The sequence below is a fragment of the Aythya ferina genome, assembly GCF_964211825.1.
Source record: "Aythya ferina genome assembly, chromosome: 6".
In the NCBI taxonomy this organism is placed as follows: domain Eukaryota; kingdom Metazoa; phylum Chordata; class Aves; order Anseriformes; family Anatidae; genus Aythya; species Aythya ferina.
This window is the reverse complement of record NC_140303.1, coordinates 26,663,846-26,685,437: the sequence shown is the minus strand read 5'-3', so window position 1 is coordinate 26,685,437 and position 21,592 is coordinate 26,663,846. Positions and strand designations below refer to the sequence as shown.

The 21,592-nt window shown below is 37.9% G+C and overlaps 1 protein-coding gene across 4 annotated transcripts in view; it reads right to left on the bottom strand.

The window, feature by feature from the left end:
- MYLK (myosin light chain kinase) overlaps nt 1–21,592 on the bottom strand; it is a 201,793-nt gene that overhangs the window by 67,633 nt on the left and 112,568 nt on the right. For all 4 annotated transcript variants that reach the window (XM_084524653.1, XM_084524650.1, XM_084524652.1 and 1 more), the window contains 5 exons: nt 17,411–17,548; nt 16,146–16,343; nt 14,750–14,996; nt 6,700–6,780; nt 5,435–6,339 (listed from right to left, as the gene is read on the bottom strand). In XM_084524653.1, the coding sequence (XP_084380779.1) occupies nt 5,435–6,339; nt 6,700–6,780; nt 14,750–14,996; nt 16,146–16,343; nt 17,411–17,548 (1,569 nt within the window). The remainder of the gene's footprint in view (nt 1–5,434; nt 6,340–6,699; nt 6,781–14,749; nt 14,997–16,145; nt 16,344–17,410; nt 17,549–21,592) is intronic.

Sequence of the window (21,592 nt, the reverse complement as noted above, 5' to 3'; positions counted from 1 at the left end):
ACAGGCTCTTCAGCTTAGCAAAGAAAAGAAACTAATATATCGAAGCAGAAATCAGATACAGTCAATAAGAAATGTGGTATTTCCTTGTTTCTTGATTTAAAAGCAAAGCAGCAATATAAATAATTAGCCAGTGCAATAAATTAACAGAGATGACATCAAATTAATCTCTTTTGTTGTATTTAAATATAAACTACATACCTAGACTACAGGAAACATCAGACAAAAATGACAGTACAGTGGGAAATTTTGTGGCAAGTGACAAACATGGAGTTGTATCAGAACCGATGCTCAGACGATTGCCCTAGACTTAAACTTTATGAAAAAACTTTTAAAGCTTCAGGTTCCAGCTACTTTCATTAGTACACAGAACTGTGTTAATTGCACACAAAACTCTTGCTAAAAGTTAATTAAAAAAATAAATCAAAAAAGTCATGGCAGATCCTAGTTAGAATGACATAAACATGAACAACTGATAGGAAGACAGGAGTTATAGTAAGTCACAAGAAAGTTGTTAAGGCATTACTGCTAACAGGATTACCAACTCTTCAGACTGCCAAGACACAGAAAAAAATGTGTTTTACACAAAGCAATACAAGCTGGGCATTTTCTAACCTACATTGTTGCTGCCATTGAAGGCTGTATTAAGTAGTTCCTCCTCAATCTACATAGTCACGCAGTACTAAATCTAGCCCAAAAAAGCATAACAAGGTGGCTTAACAAAATGGCAAATTTGCCAATTTGTACTTATATTCATTATTCATCTCAGTTCTCCAGTCTAGCATGAATGCCAGCTTCCAAATACCTTTCACGGGTGTCTTCTAGAATAGTTTTTGTAACCATGCAAAAATTTTCTATCTGTTTTTTCTATCCAAGAGTGTGTTACATTAGGACACTAGCACAGGCCAGTACTCTGCCAAGTACTATACAAATCTAAAACAAAATGGTTCCTGCTCTGCAGAGTTCACCGTGTGAGGAAGTTTGTTCTACTCAATCCTTATATGTCTAACTCCACTGTAATGTCTGCCACAGCCTTCTTAAACTTTTTTTTTTTCAAACAAAAAGCCCCCCATAACTTCAAACAAAAGAGCATTCTCTCATATTGAAAACAATTGCCTCTTAACCACACACCATCTAACCTGCCCATATATACGCATGAAGCTTTAAGTTATGAGTATGCTCCTTTGTGTTTGGCTCTCTTCCATTTTATTTTGAGATTTCACAGGAAAAAAAAAAAAAAATCACCCCAAAACACATTAGTGCCTTCCCTCACGAACAGGATAAACAACTCTGATAAGTGTTTAAAAGAAGAAAAATAAAATCAAACCCTTACTAAAATCCTACCAGTTGTAAAAGAAAAATGGTGTAAGAGCTCACTTTGTCATAAAAATGATACTCTAAGCAACAAATCACATATACCAATCAACCTACAGAATACGATGTGGGGAATTATTAAAAGAAATGGGGAAACAAGTACCAATGTTCATGATTTGGAAGGGAAATAAATCAGTATTAATAAATGGAATGGAAAATGTAAGAAATTAGATTATTCTTAGACATGTTGTGAATGTAACATTCAGTATAACGCTGCTAGATTCTGACTTCTAATTGTTAATTTAAGTTTTATCCAAGAATATTGAGTACATTGCAAACCCTAGATTAAGTACTACAAAAATATGACATAGCGTGCCTGAATATGAAAGTCTTTTTTGGAGCAGGATGTATTTTTTCATTCCCTGAAGACCTTAAAAGTCAATGATTATTCCAACTGGTGTTTTAATTTGAGCTTCTGATGGCAAAGATCTGTGGCTAACATCCCCCTTCTCTTGCCCTATAATGGCTAACCTGCTTTGGACAATCAATGCAGTGTCAGCCTTTTCAAACACAGAGGACATGAATAGAAGATGTTTTTAACAGGTAAAGGGCCTTAGGATCAGCTAGGAAAAATATGCTAGGGAAAGTTGCTTTCTGTGAGTTAGTACGTAAAAGGAGAAGTTAGCTCTCCTATCCAGTGAACTTGTTACGCACAAGTATAATTTGAAGTGGACAAATATGCTACTTGTTTTATCAAGTGGATGTGCTTCTGAAACAAGATCTCATGCTTTTATATACACGACATATTTGACACCAACAGATCACTAAAACGCTTCTTCTTCTGGCTTTCTGGCGATGATCGAGAGGGTTAATTTCATTTCCAAAACACAAATACATGGCATTCTGCCAAGGTTCATGTGTTACTTACATTGAACAGTTTGTGGGCCACTGGCCCACACCAAGATGGGCTTGTACTATAATAAGGAAATAGAGATCTCTTGCTCTAGATTTTCCAGTATCCAGCTGACTAAGCATAAGTAAGCCATTCTTTATCCATGAGATAACACTGGAAAATGTACATATAGCTTTTTCAATATATGAGCCAGTAGTCACCATGAAACTTCATGGCAGCACAGAACCAGATGAAATAGCTAGCAACACACACAGTGCCATTTTCAGCATGGATTGTGGTGTTGAACACAAGAGGAGTAAGATCATACTGAATAAATAAAAAATGACTGCACGGTCTAAGCCCATTAATGTGAGCTAGGTCCATTTGCTCTGAACTTCTCTCCTTCCCCCAGACTCAGCCTTCTTTCAGCTGAGATGACTGTAGGGGATTATCTGCAGAGCCCATTAAATGCTGCTCCAAGGTTGGCCAAAGGCACTTTTGCTGAAGGGTATGATGCCTGTGGGCCTGACCAAGCTGCCTTTGCAGTGTTCTGGGCAAAATACAGAATGTGGGATTTTGGCACTGGGCTACTGAGCACTGCATCCAGTTATATAGTTGCTGTCTATGTTCAGAGCTGCTCCAAACACTTTATGTGAGACTAACCCATATGAAGAGTTTCTCTATCAAGAAATATTTATTGATACTCATCATGAACTTGTTATTTCTCTGTTCTAGTCTATAGCTCTAATTATTCCTTCTTCTCTCTTGGTTACTTCAACTAGTTACATGCTCCTAATTAGGGGAAAACAGAAAATCAACTTCTGAGAAAAATGAAAATTACTTTAAGAATCATGCATATGCAGTTAACTTCTTAACAGCTGTCATGAAAGCATCTCACAGCAGAAGAGCAGCAATGTGTCCTTCTCCAAATGTCAAAGCTAGCAGGTACTGTCTGAAAAAAAACTAAACTGACCATCGTGCAATGCATCCCTTCAGTGTACCAGAAGGTATGTAATAAGGTTAATAAAAAATACTTGTAACCTTCTTTCTGTTTCTTTCCATTAAAGGAGAAAACCATAGCATTTACTTCCCTGTGTAGTATTTCTTTTTAGAGACTCTGCAAATAGGTGCAAAAGACAGCATAACTTCTAAGTACAGGCAATAACAATTACCTAAGCAAGATAATAGTGCAATAATGCAGGTAAAACTCAAACATAAAGACAGTTACTTCACTCCCTGAAAAAACAACAACATCCTGAAACAATGGATTCCTCATCCAGTGGTGACCTTCATTCTTTACCTCAATGGAAAGCACTACTGCAGTGGGACATCCTGACAAAATGCCAGCTCTGTGCCATGATCCAGGAGTGTCACCCAGTCCAGGCAACCTGAGTGGGACATGTCACATAACCCTGCTCAGGCAGGTGGCAGAACATGTATGTGCATCAGTATCACGTCACTGTACTCCAGTACAACAAACACAACTCTACTGGACTTTCACAGAAAGGTAGAGGTTGGGAGGGACCTCTGGATGTCTTCTGGTCCAACCCCCTACTCAAGCAGAGCAACCTAGAACAGGTTGCTCAGCACCGTGTCCAGGCAGCTTTTGAATACCTCCAAGGAGGGAAATTCTACAGCCTCTTTGAGCAGTCACAGTACCATTTTATAAAGCAAATATGAGTTCAGGTATTGTTAACAGTCAATTACTCAGCTTCTTTTAGTCCAGAAAAGAGTTTTCTGCAGCACCATATCACTGAAGCTTTGGCACTCTAGGAGGCTCCCCCACAACTCAGAACTGGATTATTTCTGTCAAATAGAGATGCTTTCTATCTAGCATACTTTGAGAGGGCAAGCAAAACTTTAAGGTGCATAATTTCTTTTTACTCTGTGCAACTCCAAGAAAACTCATGAAACCTTGCTACATGGGCTTCGTCTACTGTAATGTTTATTAAACTGTAGTTTCCTACCTTCTGATCCCATCAGTCCTTTTCACAAGGATGGCATTTCCTCCTCTCAACTTTTTCTCTTGTAAATGACAGTTATCCAGACAGAGTGCACCTGCTATCATTTCCCTCTCCCCATCTGCTTACATTGTTATCCCCTTCATACAGTACCCAGGTAATTTTCTTTTCCTGTCTGAAGAAAGCGATGTTTTTGACTGCATCTACTTTAAAGAATCCTCATGTTTCAGTGCTTGGATCACTGTTTAAGAATTCACCGGTTGTGGTCAACCATCATGTGTGTTCATTTGATTTTCATATAATAACACTGAAAATGCTCTAGATTAAATGAAGCATGATTCATAGTTAAGAATGTGGAGCTCTGTGTATTTAAAAAAAAAGTTCACATGCAGAGTAAGAATCGTACCTTGACAATCTGTAGGACAATGTAATTCTCCCTATAATTCCTTCAGTTTTTTATGAAATGAAGTATGGAAGACTTCTGTATTATCCTTCCTATTTTTTTTTGCCCAAGGCAAATATACGTTAAATACAATACTAATATTATTTCATACAAAACTAATATAGTGGATTTTGATTACTCAGAATATGGAATATAAAGAAAGAACACTCAATTTGACAACAGTAAATGCTCTTTCTGAGGACTTTTACCAAACTCTATGCTGTTTTGAAATTAGGTAAAAGTCATCATGCCATTGGTGGACAAGTACTTCAGTGTCTGTAAGGACAACAAAAACATCTGTGGGAGGACACTAAATAGGCTATAAATCAATTCTGAACTCTGATATTAAACATGTAATTTAAACTTATAATAATTTCCTTCTGTAACACTACCCCTCTTTGCTTCTGTGTTTCTTAATGCAATAAAATACCTGAAATACTAAACATACAGAAGAATTAAATCAGAATTTGTAAACCAGCAATAATATTATTCTGTTTTCCATGTTCTAAATCCTTAAAGTTCAGCTTAAATAAACGTCATGTACCAGCTCCTTAAACAGCATCAGCAATGTAAACAGCATTTAAAAACGCAAGAAGTTCAACTTTATGAAAATTACATCTGCAGGCTGTTAAAGGAGAATCTGCAAGAAATGTCAAACATACTGTTCCTTGTGTACTCCACTGAAATAACAAGAAAGTTGCATCTGGAAACAGTTACTGGCACAGGACTTAAATAAAGTATTGCATTACCTTTAACAAACTTAATATTATTAATCAAGAGTCAGATATAACAGTGTCACACAGCTGGCTTGTAATTCAATTGATTTACCTTCTTGGGAGATGACAATGGACTTTGATGATTTGATGGCTTTGCTGTCCAGAGTCCAGGTGACAGCTGCAGGGGGATCTGAGGAAATCCGACATTGTAAGACCAATTTTTCACCATCTACTACTTTAGCATCCTGAAGCTTCTCTGTAAAAGAGGGTGCTGTTCCTTTGCTTGGTGTTGGCTTGCTTGGTGGTGGTTTGCTTGCTGCTGGTTTGTTTTCAGGTTTTTTCCCAATTATTCCGCCATCCACCACGGCACACCCGTGTTCACAGTTCCTGTCATTCTTTTCTTCTTTTTTCACTGCTGGTTTGGCAACAGGGGCTTCAGAATTGGGGGTGGCATTCTGGGCTTCAGAATTGGTGCGGGCATTTGGTGCTGGGGTGCCAGCATTGCCATTCTCTGCAGGTGGCTTTTTCTTTGCGCCCAACACAGATCTGAAATCTGTGACAGCTGGTTTAGGAGGTGGCACCTTCTCTGGCAATGGGGTTTTTGGGGTGCCCTTCTTGGCCAGCACAGAGCGGAAGTCCACCTGTTGAGGAGCATGAACTTTCCTTTCCTCTTCTGACAAGGTCTTGGGCTTGACCTGCCGCTGCAGGTTTGCTCGGAAGTCCATTTGCTCGGCTGGGATTTCTTTCAGTTCCTCCTCAGAAAAACTTTTGGTGCTGACTTTCTTGCCTAAAATGTCACGGAAATCAAGCTGCTCAGCTTCCTGCTGCCTCAGGCTCTCCTCTGTGTGTTCCCGAGTTTCCACTCGCCTCTTCAGCACACCCCGGACGTCTTCCTGCTCTTCCTCAGCTGCTCTGTTTTCACTGCTGCTCTTTCTGAAGCCACTTGTTCTACCAAATGTTAGTGTACCATGATCTCCACCATCTCTTCGCTCTCCAGAGCTGGCTGATTCCCTCCCACTATGATCCGAAAAAGAAAAGAAAGAGACAGCCAGGAAAGGGGCTGGTTTAAAAATGTCAGGGAACAATCTCAGAGCAGGAACAAAATGTGTTTATAGAAGGGGAGGTTGATTAGAGGAGCACACTCCATTAGTTTATTGCATCAATGATGACTTCAGGATCCATATAAGGGCACAAACAAAAAAAGATCTTCTCTACTCTGGCTTGGTACAATGTGCTTAGCCTGTATGATGAAAACAATTTGTTGGGTCACATTTGGGGATTAGATTGAACAGCAGCCAGCCTGGGTCTGTAAGGGCAGGGAATTAACGGAGCAAAAAATAGAACCCACCCATGCAAGTCCCTGGGAAAAATACTCACTCTCTGAGCATTTCTGCTCTGGAAGCTGAACTCTCTCGCAGCATCAGAGACACCTGGCAGCTGCATTCTCCAACTTGGTTCCTGAAATGTTTAAGTGAAATCAGAAAAGCAGAGGTTGCTCCCTCCAAGATTGTAACTTACCTGAGCTAAGTGACTGGGTAGTGCAATAAAACAGCTCAAAAACAGGGCGGCATTGTGGTGGTTGACTGAGTGGAGCTGGTCCCCTTATACATGGAGCCAAGCTATCTCAAATAGCTTTTCCTGATTTGTGACTGTCTACACTGGGAACAACACACTCTATGAACAAAAATCAAAGCAATTTACAGAATGAAACAGCTGCAAACAAACAAGCTAAAGGAAAACAAATACAAAAGCTGGAAAATCGAGGCAGAGGAAGGGGCTATTTTGCAAAGTTGAAAATCTTTCCAACTCTTCCTACTGTTTATTTATTCAAGCCCAAGCTCTTAAGTTTCCTAATGTTAAGATATTAAAAGCAGGGTCTCATTTCCTTCCCTCCCCCACAGCCCAACCAATCAGCAAATCCCATCTACATGGATTGCTCCAGCCTGTGCATGTTTATATTAAAAAACATAAAAGTGTCACCATATATGGTGCTGAGTACTTATTCTTCCTTTTGCAGAGGAATACCATGGATGCCTTCTGAAAAGGGCTCCCATTAAAGAATTCATCAAAGCGCTCCCCCCACCCCCACCGCACACTCCCTCCCACAGATATATATCATCCTTCTAGCCCCAAACAGCTCTTCTCCACTTAACACAGAAGATGCCAAAACCAAAATTTAACTCCCCAAGGCAGCAGCTCTGTAATTGTTGCCACTGTTTCTCTGAAATACTATTAAAAACACACAGACCTACTCCTTTAAATTGATTAAGGACTGGAGATATTTTTCAATAATGAGAACACTTTTGTTCTTCCCAATATAAACTAACAAATGGACTGCAAACTCCCAAATGATTTTTCTTATTAACAAAAATATTTTTTGTTACTGAAAACATGTCTTGAACATAGCAAAGGACTTGTGATCTTGGGGGAGGAAGGAAAGAGATGCAGTTTTTCCCAACTCTGATCACCTTTCAAAAGACTCTTGTTAAATAAGAGCACCTTTAAGCCTATTTTGCTCTGAATTTTAAAACATGGACTTGGGAGTGCCTTTCTGTTAATTTACCATACACATATTGATTGGCTTGTTTTTAAATAGCCCAGAGAAATGGATTCCTAGGTATTGTTCTGTTTGGGTGACTAAGCTATAATTTGACTCATTTGCAACTTGCAATGGAGTCACACAGTATGCAAGGGTATTAACACAAATGCAGCAAAAGATTATACTTTTATAATAGCAGTTAGTGCCATCACCTTTTCAGATGGATTTCCCTTGTTTTCTGTTGCTTTAGATAATTAAACAATGGGTCAGCACAGTGTGAAATCAAGCCTTTAAAACCAAGAAGAAACCGCGGAGGCTGACCAAAGTTACTGGACTGAAAAGTTAAGGACTTGCTGGTAGGAATACACCTTATTTGACCTTAAGACCTTAACAACAAGAAGTCATAGAAATACTTTCAACATTTCGTACCCCCAGAAATGCAGACTATGTACACTAGAAACTGCTATTGATGCCAATCCATTTGAACAGCCCTCAAAGACATAACCCTAATTTCCTTCAATACAAAAGGCTAGAGAACATCCAAGTACCAAACAGAAACTGTCCAAATGGCAAGACAGGAGCCAAGTCAGTGCAGGGAGCATTTAAGTCAGTTCTATGCTGGAGATCTGCCATTCTTACGTCCTCTTATATTTGACCTCCATTTGGAGGCAAGATAAATAGAAAGAAGTGCATGTGTCACTTCCTCCCAACATACTGATTGACACTGAATAATGGCAAGATACCAGTGTTGTCTTCAAACAATGTCCAGATTCATTTCAAAATGCTGCCTTTTGCAAATATTGAAACTCAAGATTTATTTTTTTCCTTTACCCTTATTCTCAGAAGCTTTTAAGATGAGTGGAAGCACTCTGAAACTGCTTAAGTAATGCTGGGCTATTAACAGGATGCTCATTTACTCTAAGATACCTCCAATAAGTCTCCTAGAGCCCAACTACTCTCTCTTAAGGACTTAAAACAATCCAAAGCTGTCAAAGGAGAAGAGACCATGCAAGCTGAAGTACAGACATTTCATAGCATTCATCAGATAGGGAGGCACCACTGCTCAGCTTCTGTCATGACTGTATGGCAAAAATATTTGCCCACAAGAATTATGTCACCAGTGGGAGAGGTTAAAGTAACAGAGACAGCACTCTCCCAGGAGATGAATCTAGGGGTACTGAAGTGACCCTGACAACTGTGAAGAATAATGGCATTTCTGCAGGACCCACTTCTGCAGTGCACCTTTCCCTCTGCAAAGTCTTTGCATGTACAAAGAAACAAATAAGGAAGGCAAGGGAGACCTTTTTAAACTAAGTTATTTTTTTCACAGGGTTTGGAAAATAAAGGAGGGAGCAAGAAAGCAGGAGAGCATTTTGTTCTCTCTATTTTTAAAACCTTGGGAAACACATACGAATTATGGCAACAGTAGAAGTACCTAGATAGACAAATGATTCATAAGGTAGTTTTTTGATCTTAGTTAAGGTTTCTGATTCAAGTGAATGGCTGAAAACTAGACCACTGGACATAAACCTTGAGTATGCCTCTTATTCATCATGTCCCTGTTCAAAAACATAACTTTCTCAGGTCAAATCCTGCTTTTGATTGAAATCAGAGGGAGTTTAGTTACTGGTATTAGGAGAAGGGACAACATAATTTTGTCTTCTGAATTCAGTTGCAGAGTCTAAAAAAGTGAAGTTACTAGCATTGACCCACCTTCATAAGATGGAAAAAGTGAACCAAGCCAAGAAAAATTAAGAGGGATTGGATGATTTAGATGCTAAATTCAATCAAGAATAATTCTGGAAACTTTGTAAATATTTATGCAATTTCAGAATTTAGGCAAGGCAAGATAAATAGGGACAGTTAGAAAAAAAAATAGAACTTTGTGGTATACATGCACTACTGCAAGTATTTCGGGTCTCTGCTGTTTTGAGTCTTGGCAATAACAATATTCTGTATCATGAGGTTCTCTGTGTTAGGATTTTATCAACAACCCCCTGGTCAAAGACAAATCTCAGTGGCTCTGTTACTGTGGAATAAAATGTAAGACATAAATAAAAGTTATGCTTAGTAGTTACAAAGATGTGTCTGAAAGTGTTGAATTTTGCAGGATTGTTCTGTATAATGCCCATGCACAGGATTTAACTTTAAAATGTCAAGGAATAAAAAAAAAAAACAAACAAAAGCAAAGCAAAACAAACAAACAAACAAACAATAACAATGACAAAAACACACAAATAAAGCCTCAGCTGGAAGGCCTGAAGCAATCTTAAAAATAGCTCCATCTCCTATTGTGGGATCAGTTTTCCTGGAACGGCTTTTATGTTCAAAGTATCTTGAAATACTAGTTTCTTGGCAGAATCTACTCAAATACTTCCACTGAACCTTAGATGAGACTTACTGTCTGTGTGTCCCTAGGAGTCACTCTCCAGAGGAAGAGGAAAAAAAGGTATGCACTGTTAACTACAACGTGAGGACACACTGAAAATTCCTACTAACCTATGAAGTGTGAAACAAGTATTGCAAAGTAAATTATATTTTTTGAGAACGAACAGAGAATAGTAAATTATTTGGTCCCTAGCTATAGCTGGTATTTTCAGGTAACTGTAAAGCCTCTGAATGAGATTTTGCAATACCTTTGTATTGCAAAATCTCATTGTATTGTAGTTAAAGAGGTAGAAAGCCCCAAAAGAAACAAACACACAAGTTCCAGGAAGCTTTCACCCCAAAGAACACAACTAATCTACTGGCTCACCAATTTAGCTGACATAACACAGACCAGATCTATTGACTTCAAAGAGGATCCACTGACTTGCCTCACTTTAGGGCTTGGAAAAAATTACTCATTTTATTTGCATTTTAGGGTATTGAGAAGGAGAATAGAATGGGAATAGGTCATGGTTTCTTTTTCTAAAAATAGACAATGTATTGATAACAAGGTTTGTAAACAGTATTTTACACAAAGACAGAGCCATATTTACTGTGGCGTAATGGAATGTAATCTGACAACTACATTTTATATAACTTGAAATGCAGAGTATTTGAGGCACCAGTGATTTATAGGATGAATGTTTACCTCTGATTTTATTCACATTATCAAAATCTCTAAATAAGGTTAATCAACATTAATCAAGCTTTTATGGAAAGTGATAGATGAGGAGAAGAGAAATACTCAGCTTCAGAGAAGACAAAGGTTAACAAGGCAGATGATTTATTTAAGGAACTGCAGGGGGATTTCTGAAATCTCTAGTGTTGCCTGTGCCATTATGAAGATGAAGGTTTTGTTCAACAACCTCAGTCGCAGTCCAGTACTCCATTTTCTTTGCTTATCTTTGTACTTACAACGTACACACTGACTGAAAGAACATGGGAAAAACACACCGGGACAAAAGGATACTGATGCTAGCATCATTAGAAGGATGCAGTGGACAGGAAGAGAAAAAGATTTCAGTGGTTTTCTGCATAAAAACAGATTGCTATTTCCCATTTCAATTGTGATGGTTTCATGGAGACTCTGACCAATTTCTTGTCCTTCAACTGTATGACAGGCATTTGGCAGGCATGAAACTTTTTTTTTTTTTTTAAATGCAACACCATTTCTGGAGGTCTGAGCAATAACAGGCTCAATGAAACATTATTAAGAGAGTTGAAATGAAAAATTTAAATGTATAGGAATAAGAGGTCTGTGTAGGTTTAAAACAAGGACCAGGAGCAGCTAAAATGACAGCCCTCTTGGAAGTCAGACTTAGCAGTTTGCTATACAGCAAAAGACAAAGCAAGAACATATCCTAAATGATGCTGAGGGAGGGAAAGAGAGAAAGCCAACCAGCAGTCACTGATGGATCACACTGGGATAATGCTGGGCCACACACCCTTGTCAGTTCACTCTGATGAAAAAAGAACTAACTAGGAAAATCCTTTATCACACCCAACTTGTAGAAACCAGAGTTTTAGTTTGTGAGAAGCCAACACAAAAGATGTGGAGACACTAGGACAGCATTTAGGACTTAAGAATAATGGAGAAAACAAATTGGAAAACAATTAACACTGGTATGAAACTATGCCCAGACTAAGTAAGGGAGTTGAAGAAGGAATGACTCCCTGAAAGCAGCTATGCAACATGCTTCTAAAATTAATACATGAAAGGAGCTGCACATTTCATCTGAAGAGAAAATGATTATGTTTAAAAATATCCCACTGTGTATTGTTAACTTCTGTATAAATTCTTCTCTGAATTGACTTGTGGTTTCTTGGTTATTCCATATTTTTAATGGACTTTGTAGGAGTTTTTGAGAGAAAGACACTAAACGCAGCTCTCCTACTCTCAGGTACTGTTAAGACTGCTCCTGAATATATAAACTATTCTCAATCAAGTATTCAAGACAAATGCAAGCAGTTCAACAGCTATTTAGACAAGATTATGTGCTGCTGAAAATTATTTTAGCTCTGCTGCAAACATGAAATTATACAGCTGACATTTGGCTCCTGGAATATTCCTGAGGCAGTTACTTCTCTGTTATTCATAAGCAATAAGCAATTGCCTAAAAACATATGGCTTTCTGTTCCCTGAACTGTAGCAGAATTTTTACAAATGAGAGCAGGGTAAAAAGAGGTATCAGCATTCTCCTGGCTCTAATTCCAACACAGCTTTGGTCATTATGGATTAGAAAAAGACAGCATGAATGCACAGATCTTTGTGGGATCCCCTGCTATCTATCTCATAAAGGGCTTATGGAATAACTGAAACTAGCATGTAATCAGCTGTGTTTTCTTCTAGCTACTGCTTTACTTCTTCCCACCCCCAAAAAATTCTCCTCCAATAATTTTATGGAATAATTTCTTATCTAAGCATACTGCCTGTTCTATTGTACAGTCATAACATTCTCTCCACTTTGACAAGTGTCTTCATTGATGAATTTGGCCAGGGTAATCATCAGCTACACTGAATCATTGTCAACCTTGTTCAAGACAGCCACATCAAAGTCCTACACAAAGCTTTCTTGGCACTTTTTTGTTCATCTCTTTCTTTTTCCTCCTTCGTCTATGAAGTTTTGATGAAATACCTCATCCTCTTTCAGTTTAAGTGAAACCACCAACATACATAGAAGTAGAAGGTAGTGACACTCACAGTTTGGCTTGCCCTGTCCTGTTAGCAAGGTTAGAAACCTTAATGCAATTGAACCATCTTTTCTAGTCCCGCCAGTGCTAATCCCATACTGAGTATTAGAAACACTACTGATCTCCAAAGAGACTTTTCTTAGATGCAAGGATGTATGTAGACATAACCTTCACAAATCAGTATTATACATGCCCTTGACCACCTTAGCTTATTGTGAACAAGCCACTTCTTCTGTAACGAGTCTGTTCACAAGTTATTACAAATAGTAGAAAGGGTCTAAATCTACTAAAGAGATTATTTGCAAAAAGGTCATGTTGCATATCGCTTTACCTACATAAGAGTTAGTAATAAGACTTGAAATTAAAACAGCTATACTTTTCTAAAACTCCCTGTTCTGGTGAAAAGTGATTATCTTGTCCAACTAACAATACCAAAATATACAGAGGCTACTTTGTGGCTGCCTGTAGTAGCCTATGGAAGCATACCTTAGGACTAGATATGTATGCAGTAACATGTCCATCATTTTGACAATAATTTTATTCCGTTTCTGACACTAGTTGGAAAATAAACAATAATTATACAAAATCAAACTCAATGTTTAGGGGCTAAATGGTTTAAATACATTACCCCTCCCTTAGGTTAGGAAGATGAGATTAATTTATTTACAAGAAAATAAAATACAACTCAGTTTTCAAATTTTATACTAAAGGATATGAAGCAAAGATAACTTTTTAATTGCTAAAAAAAAAAAAAAAAAAAGACAAACCAGAATAAAACAGGGCAAGTGCAAGTGATGAGGAACTGCAACAGTAATGTTTTGTGATATTGGGTGGTATCTGGATAAACTGTCTACTGGACAATCCAGCAAGGCCTAAAAAAGTAACATGTGGAGCAGAGCAGATAATTTTCTTCCAGGGTAATAGATTCAATTGTCCATGATGGTCAGATAAATTTTAATATAAAAGGTTATGAATATTAGTCAAGTAAGGCGATATACCTATGCACAAGAAATAGCAGAGAATGATAACATCATTTTAAAGTTGTACATTTGGTTTTCTAAGGCCTCACAGGAATTACATTGTTAAGTCCAACCTTCACCATTAGAAATAGAAAAACATGACAGCACCTTCTAGAAAGAAAGCAGTAGCAAATCCGATGTTTGATTTAAAGGACTACTATTTTACCAGAAAATAAATAAATAAAATAAATTTTAAAACAACTCTTCCAAATTTTCTAGGATGGCAAGATGCTCAAAGCATGAAGGTGCCTCATTTCAAAGATATGACAGAAAAAGGAGACTCCAGTTTCTGTATAAAATTCAAACATTTCCAAAATGGCAGGGGAGTACTCTCTCCTCTTAAATTATAAACCATATGATCATGTGGAATGGCCCTTCCTGCTCAGGCTGTTTCATGGAAAGCAGACATCCTTACAAATATTCAGAGAAATGCTAAAAATGATAAACAAGAACTGTAAAATCAAGATGTTGTTTGTGTTTTCCCTTGCTAGAAACTCAAATCACTTCCCATAGTGATACTACAGAGCTTTGTTTTTCAAGATCCCCAGAGAAACTGTATACTGTTTTGTCCTCTCTTGTGTTTCCTCTTGTAGTTTGATTACATCTTATCATCCCTCCAAAATATTTAGTTCCTCTAGTACTCTACTGTTTTGTGCAGATAGAAGTGAATACTCTTGTTCAGGTGGGAACTTCAGCTTGAGGGTAAATATAACTAATTGCTCCAATGGAATAAACTTCACAGCAAACATACCTGAGCTGAATTTCATATTGCCCTGCATGTCGAGACTGCACATTCCTCAAAATCAGTGTGAAGATATCTTCATTTTGCAGGATTTCACTCCCTTTTCCTGGCAATATTTCTTGCCCATCTTTAAACCAGTGAACGGTGGGGAAAGGATCTCCAGCAATGGCACAGGATATAAGGACATTTTGCCCAGGAGCTGCCGTCACTGATCTTGGTTTGCTAATGAACCAGGGCTGAATACCATCCTGAGGTTCTGTAGTTTACAAACAGAATTTACAATCAGGAGAAAATGCCAAGCTTGAAATTAATTTCAGGTGAAGCAAAAAAAGAAAAACAAAGTTGTTTTGAACATACAGGGTGTAAGTTTTTAATCTGAAAATAAACCAGGCTTTAATTTTGGAAGTCACTTGTGTTAGTACTAAAATTAATCATTTACTTGGCACTTTACTGGCTCAATCCAAACTTGTATTAAGGGCAAAACAAAGGGACTTTAAAGTTGCCCTAAAAGGAATCTTGAACATTTGTCCATAGAGAATACGGGTACGAATAGCTTTAAGGGCAACTAACATTACTTTGACTGCTGTTTAGTTCAGAGATCATGTAATAAATCATTAGGAATTACATAAAATTGCATTTAAGATATAACACTGACTCTAAGGCTAGACCTCAGGACAGGTCTGAATTCAGAGTAGACAATGACAACAGACTACAGACCCTCCCCTCAAGGCACAGCTTGCTGAAATCCTGGGGTTAAGATCCTTGATGCTAAAAATAATGAGAGCTTCCTATCAATCTCCAATTATTTGTAGTAATGGCTATGGGAAAATAGTTGGCTTACAGCAAGATTAGACAAAGTCTAGTGTCATGAAGGTAGTGAATACACAAGTCAAGGTAAGTTTGGAGGTGCTTCAGTGTTTACTGTGGGATTTACATCATACATGGAGATTCAAAGCCAAATTTTCTGCATGCAGTTCTCAAATTGCAGAAATCATGTGTTCCTCGCCCACTAATGTTAAAATACCTGGCTCCTAGACAGCTTTTCCAAATAGTCAGTGCTTTAATTAGAAAGAAAAACATCATTAAATGGTTTACATTAATTCCATAGCTAAGTAAGCCTCATAATTATAATCTGAAGCTGCATTTAGCAGAAGTTTTGCACTGTCCCTAGGAATAGGACTCAGGAATGCATTTTTGAAATAGTAACATAATGTTCCAGAGTGAAATCATTTTTTTAAAGTTGCTTCTGCTCAATATCCTTTTTAATTCAGATGTGGAGACTGAAAACTCCTAGTATCCTTCACAACAAACCTTATAAACACTCATCTACTTTAAATAGACACTCCTCCAGCACATTAGAATTATTTCCTTTTTGCATTTCCTAAGGTGGAGAAGAACATTATACCTTGTACTGTCAATGTAGCCTGCGTTTGAGTTTCTCCTAATTCATTCCAGGCTTCACAGGTATATTTGCCTGTGTCTTCAGGAAATACTTCCTGGATGTACAGACTGTACTCATTGCCTTTCTTCTCAAAATGGAAATCTTCTGTCTCCTGGATTTCTTTCCCATTGTGCAGCCAGATAATTTCAGGAGGTGGGTTAGCTGAAAAATAGCAAAGAACGAAAATTAGGGACATACACACAAAAAAACAACAACAAAACACAACCAACAAAACAAAAAAAATAAATAAGATGACCAAGTTTGGCTGTTGTCTGCCACCTGTCTGCAATGGCATCTTCAAAACTTTCGGGAATTTCACTAACTCTGCTGATGCTGTGCAATGTAGAACAGTTCTGTCTTATTAGAGTTAAAATGCAAATGAATAACGGAAGCATGTATACAATAGGGAGGGGAAATGATTTCTAGTTACCACTAAGGTAGCTGACAAGGGTTTCTATTATCAAAGTTCATACCAGGACTGCTCTCTCCTGCAGTGCTAATCCTACCTCAGCTGACAGGAATTCGGTCTTGCCCTGTTCAAAACAAAGGCTATTACAAGTCCTCTGAGATTTAGTTTTAGTTCATCAGGACTTGATAACGACCTGATGATTATTCCAGTAAAGAAACACTTGTACAGGTCTGAACATATTACAGAATCACAGAATCACAGAATCACAGAATTTCTAGGTTGGAAGAGACCTCAAGATCATCGAGTCCAACCTCTGACCTAACGCTAGCAGTCCCCATTAAACCATATCCCTAAGCTCCACATCTAAACGTCTTTTGAAGACTTCCAGGGATGGTTACTCCACCACTTCCCTGGACAGCCTGTTCCAATGCCTAACAACCCTTTCAGTAAAGAAGTTCTTCCTAACATCTAACCTAAAACTCCCCTGGCGCAACTTAAGCCCATTCCCCCTCGTCCTGTCACCAGGCACGTGGGAGAACAGACCAACCCCCACCTCGCTACAGCCTCCCTTGAGGTACCTGTAGAGAGCGATAAGGTCACCCCTGAGCCTCCTCTTCTCCAGGCTGAACAAGCCCAGCTCCCTCAGCCAAACACCAAACAATGTTCATGCACCCTGAAGAACAATCCTAGTTTTCACTTTTTAAAAACTAGTTCCTTGAAATATTATTTCAAATACAAAGGCACCTGCTAGAAGAGGAGAATGTCAAAAAGTGCAGCAGGACTGAAGGTATTTATATAATCCTGTTCTATGTCTACGTACCTGATACCTCCACAGTCATTATCACTTGACTTCCATCCATTACCTTGAGGTCAGTCAGGCCTTTAAGGAAGATGGGTGCAAAAGTCTTGTTTAACTTGACAGCCTGTGCACTTTCTGCCTTTTTGCTGCTCTTCTTTTCTGTGAAGTCAAGAAGAGAAAAAAAGTGATCTCTTACTGGAATTTTCATTACAAGCTTTGATGTTAGGTTCAAACTGGTTTGAACTGAGTGGTCTTGTTTCAGTTCTCACAAGGCAACATCACTGAAGCCACTCCAATACAGCTGTTTTCTCTGCCAATGCTCCAAGCAGGAAGAGAGGAAATCAGAATAGAACTGTCTTTCCTGCAGAGACCTTCCTAAGTCATTATTAACACATATGATTGAATATCACAAAGAAGTTTGCAGTCATTTCCCAGAAGTACACATGCCCAGGTACAAAAAGAAAAAAAAACAAAGAACAATAACTTGTAAACAACAAATCAATACCTTTAACCAGTGCTAGCTTCACATAAAAATCTTAAAATAAGTAACAAGCTGCTACTCTCATTGAGTAGTTAAAAATTTAAACTCACACAAATATAGGATTTGCCACTGTATGAAACTAGAAACCAGTTAGTCTGTTAGATGGTCAATGTCAAATGGGTCTGAGAATAGCTGAAAAGTTTAGCATACTCCTCTTGTGCGTTACACTTAGCCAACTGATTGATGATGGGAAAGCCTGAAATCTGAAGTTATAAACACACAGCATGAAACAAATTGTTGGATTGGGGCTTTTTTTTCTTTTTCTTGAGGCTATATAATCAAGTGACTAGTGCTGGAGTTAACTAGTGACCCTTAAAAATAAAATCTAGCTGTGATACATTTCCAGTACCTGCAATGTTTTTCTCCACCTTGTATTAAGAGACAGTGATGCGAGGTCACTTAACTGTGTCCTATATGGTCCACTAGACCAGGAAAGATACTTCTGCTCTAAAAACCTGAGCTAAGACACTTCTGGAGACGAAGTAGTGATCATGACCAAATGTAGGAAGTCATAAATATTTATCGGTCACTTGGATACACTTTTTGTTTTGTTTAGCTTGAGTTCAGACTTCTTACGTCTTACCTCTAAAATGCCAACCCGAGTTTCTGTCCATACATGAAAATAACTTCATTTTGCTTATTTCTACCCTCAACATTTTCAAAGGTATATCAAGATCATCCTAAACAGTATTACAGTAACACAAAGTGCCAGACTGGAAAAAAACAGATATTCCTACAATAAGAAGCTGAAAGCACCTAACTGAACAAGTCCACTGAACTTCCTGGAGGCCAAAAGTTAAGCTTCTCCCAGGGCTATTTGAGCTCTATGTAAATTTGGAAGCTGCCTGGAGAGGAAGTTTTTCCTCCTCTCTAGCAAAGGTTTTTCTAGCCAAAATCTTGTCCTTCTGGCTTACGTTGATCTTTTCCTGGCACTGAGCAGCAAGACATTGATGCATGTGAGAATGGAAATATGGGACCTGACTGAGACTCACTCAGAGCTTGGTGTTATGGACTTTGTAGTCTGAAAAGCTTGATTTTAAACCATGTTCATCAGTCTCAGTGCATTCTATAGTACCTGCTTGTGGATACTGATACTGTACAGAAAACACGTGTGAAGTTGGGTCAAACCCATCTGCACTAATAAACCATCGTGGTTCATCATATTCCTAAGTTTCGTACTGTTTACTCAGGGAAACTGCTACTTACAACTACTGGACTAAGCAATATTAGCACATATTCCTTCACTACTTCAATGCATTGCAGAAAATTGCTTTGTACCTTAAACAGAAACAGACCTGTCAGGGGAAGCAGAAATCCATATAAGGTGAAAAAGAGATGGCAGTCTTATTTCATTATAAGTTTCAGGGGAAACTGAATATAATTACACAGAGGAACATTAAGATTGATTATTAAGTCTGAAATATTGAAAACCTGAGGATCACCTCAGGGACGGAAACAAAAGCAACTTTATTGTATCATAACCTTTCTGAAGACATTCCTACCTTTGCAAACTTGTACACGGTTAGATTTAGTCCAGTCCTTTAAGTACTACATGATTTCTCAATACCTGTTACAGAGCAGGAATAAAAATAGTTCCCTTTCTATTGCCGATATTCTTTGGAGCATTGGAACAGTGAAGGCATTTCTTCAGCAACAGATATGTAATCTTCTGCATCTAAAAGCTCAAAAATATCTAAGAAGTTATAAATTACACCCAAGTCAGCATCATATGGGAAATTAGATGCTTGGTCATGGCTAAGGCAACCTGTATTCCTTTTCAAATGTGTGGCATTCAGGACAGAATAAATACATGACTAAAAGGACTGACTCCATGGCAACTTGAACAGACTTTCTTCAGAAGCATTCTACCACTACATGTTTTTTTTTTTTTTTTTTTTTTTTTTTTTTTTTTTTTTAATATATATATGTTATTTTTTAATTATTTTTTATTTAATAGGATATCTGATTTTATGCTACTGTTGTTCAATAGTATATGTTGGTCAGTAGCCTATGTTTATTCTAACAAATCATTTAGGCAGAATATCACCAAAATTGTCTACTATTTTTTCACCAGGTAGCAACAATTAAAAATATTTAAATTCTAGTCCCTAAACACTATTTGTTCATTAAGAAAGCACAGGGGCTCATTTCATGTAACAATTCTTCCTTAAGATCTGATATTGTAAACTTCTAGATTTAGGAAAAACAATAACAACAACAACAAAACAAACAAACAATATAAACCAACTGATTTACTGACAACTTGAGTTTCTAGCAGATGTTTTACACAAAACACCAGAGTTAGTTTTAGATAAGTTATTTAGTTTTGTTTAGTCTTAGTCTAAAATCACTGCATTTTCTCAGATGTAATCACGCAAAGGGCAAATTAAAAGGTCTGAATCTTAACTATCTTCAAATTCTGAGGCTTGTAAATACTTTTAGTTGATAATTTATTACATAGCAGCATGCAGTGACTCAGTGCTCCTCTGACAATGGCTTTAACATTTCAGTTTTACCATGAGGTAGCACTGGTGTACATTTTCATAGTTTTTTCAATGTATGTAAGCTTTTCTTAAATTTTACAGATCATTTGGAAAAATAGAAATCAAATTGATTTTGGAGGGTACTTGGGAAAAGAGAGACACTACTCATTCACTGAGCTGCAGACAATGTTCATCTGGCTGCAGATCCCAGACAAGGAGGAAAAGAAAGAAGAAAGCACCATTACTACTCCAAACTCAGGTACTGCTAGCCACTATGTTTCTGACTGAAACAAACAAACAAAAAAACAAAACAACAACAAACCAAAGAAGAGCACATCCTCTTTTACAATACTGTGGGCATATTTTTGCAGCCAAAACTGCAGACATGTGACGCATGGCACCAGAAAGAAAATCCAGAACCTAAAGAAAATTGTCTGACATTGGCATTGAGAGCATGACTTTGCTATATGCCTGCCCACCCTCAAGCTTAATTAACTGGATGTGAAATAGAGGAGATCCGATCTCTTCCTATTATGCTAATGCGCTCTAAGCACCTACAGCCATTTAGCATCTCCCCCACCACTCTTACTTCTTATTGCTTCTAATTAGGAGTAGGTTTACCTCTAAGAATGAAAACAAGGAATATAAGAGTTAACACATAGCAATACCATCACAGTGACCACAAAAATTTCTACCCTGAGTAGTTAATTGTCTTTTTCCTCTTCCTTTCCCCAGTCAGCTTCTGCTGCTGCAGGGAGTTCACCCTATGCGGATCACGCCAAAGCAATTTGTGAGAAACACCAGAAAGCACTAGATAGCATGGGCTTGATAAATAACAGATACATCTCAATACCTTGTTTTCAGATTGCGACTAGTTTATTTTGCAGTAGCTTATAAAAAGTCACAATTTTTAAGCACAACTATTGGTTTCACGCAGGTCAAATCAGGCAAGATAATACAAAAAATACTGTGATTTTCTCAAAGCCTGATTATAGAGCATTGAATTCTCAAAGGCTCCACTAAAATTACGAGCTCAAGAAGTCTAACAGCTCTTTGCACAGAGCTGTGGTCTGGCATAATGCATAAGCCCAGCTGGGGCAGTCTCTGAAGAGCTGCAGTGTCTTGTCATTTCAACAAGCATTTGATAAGGCATTACAGAAGATGATAGATTTAAAAGGC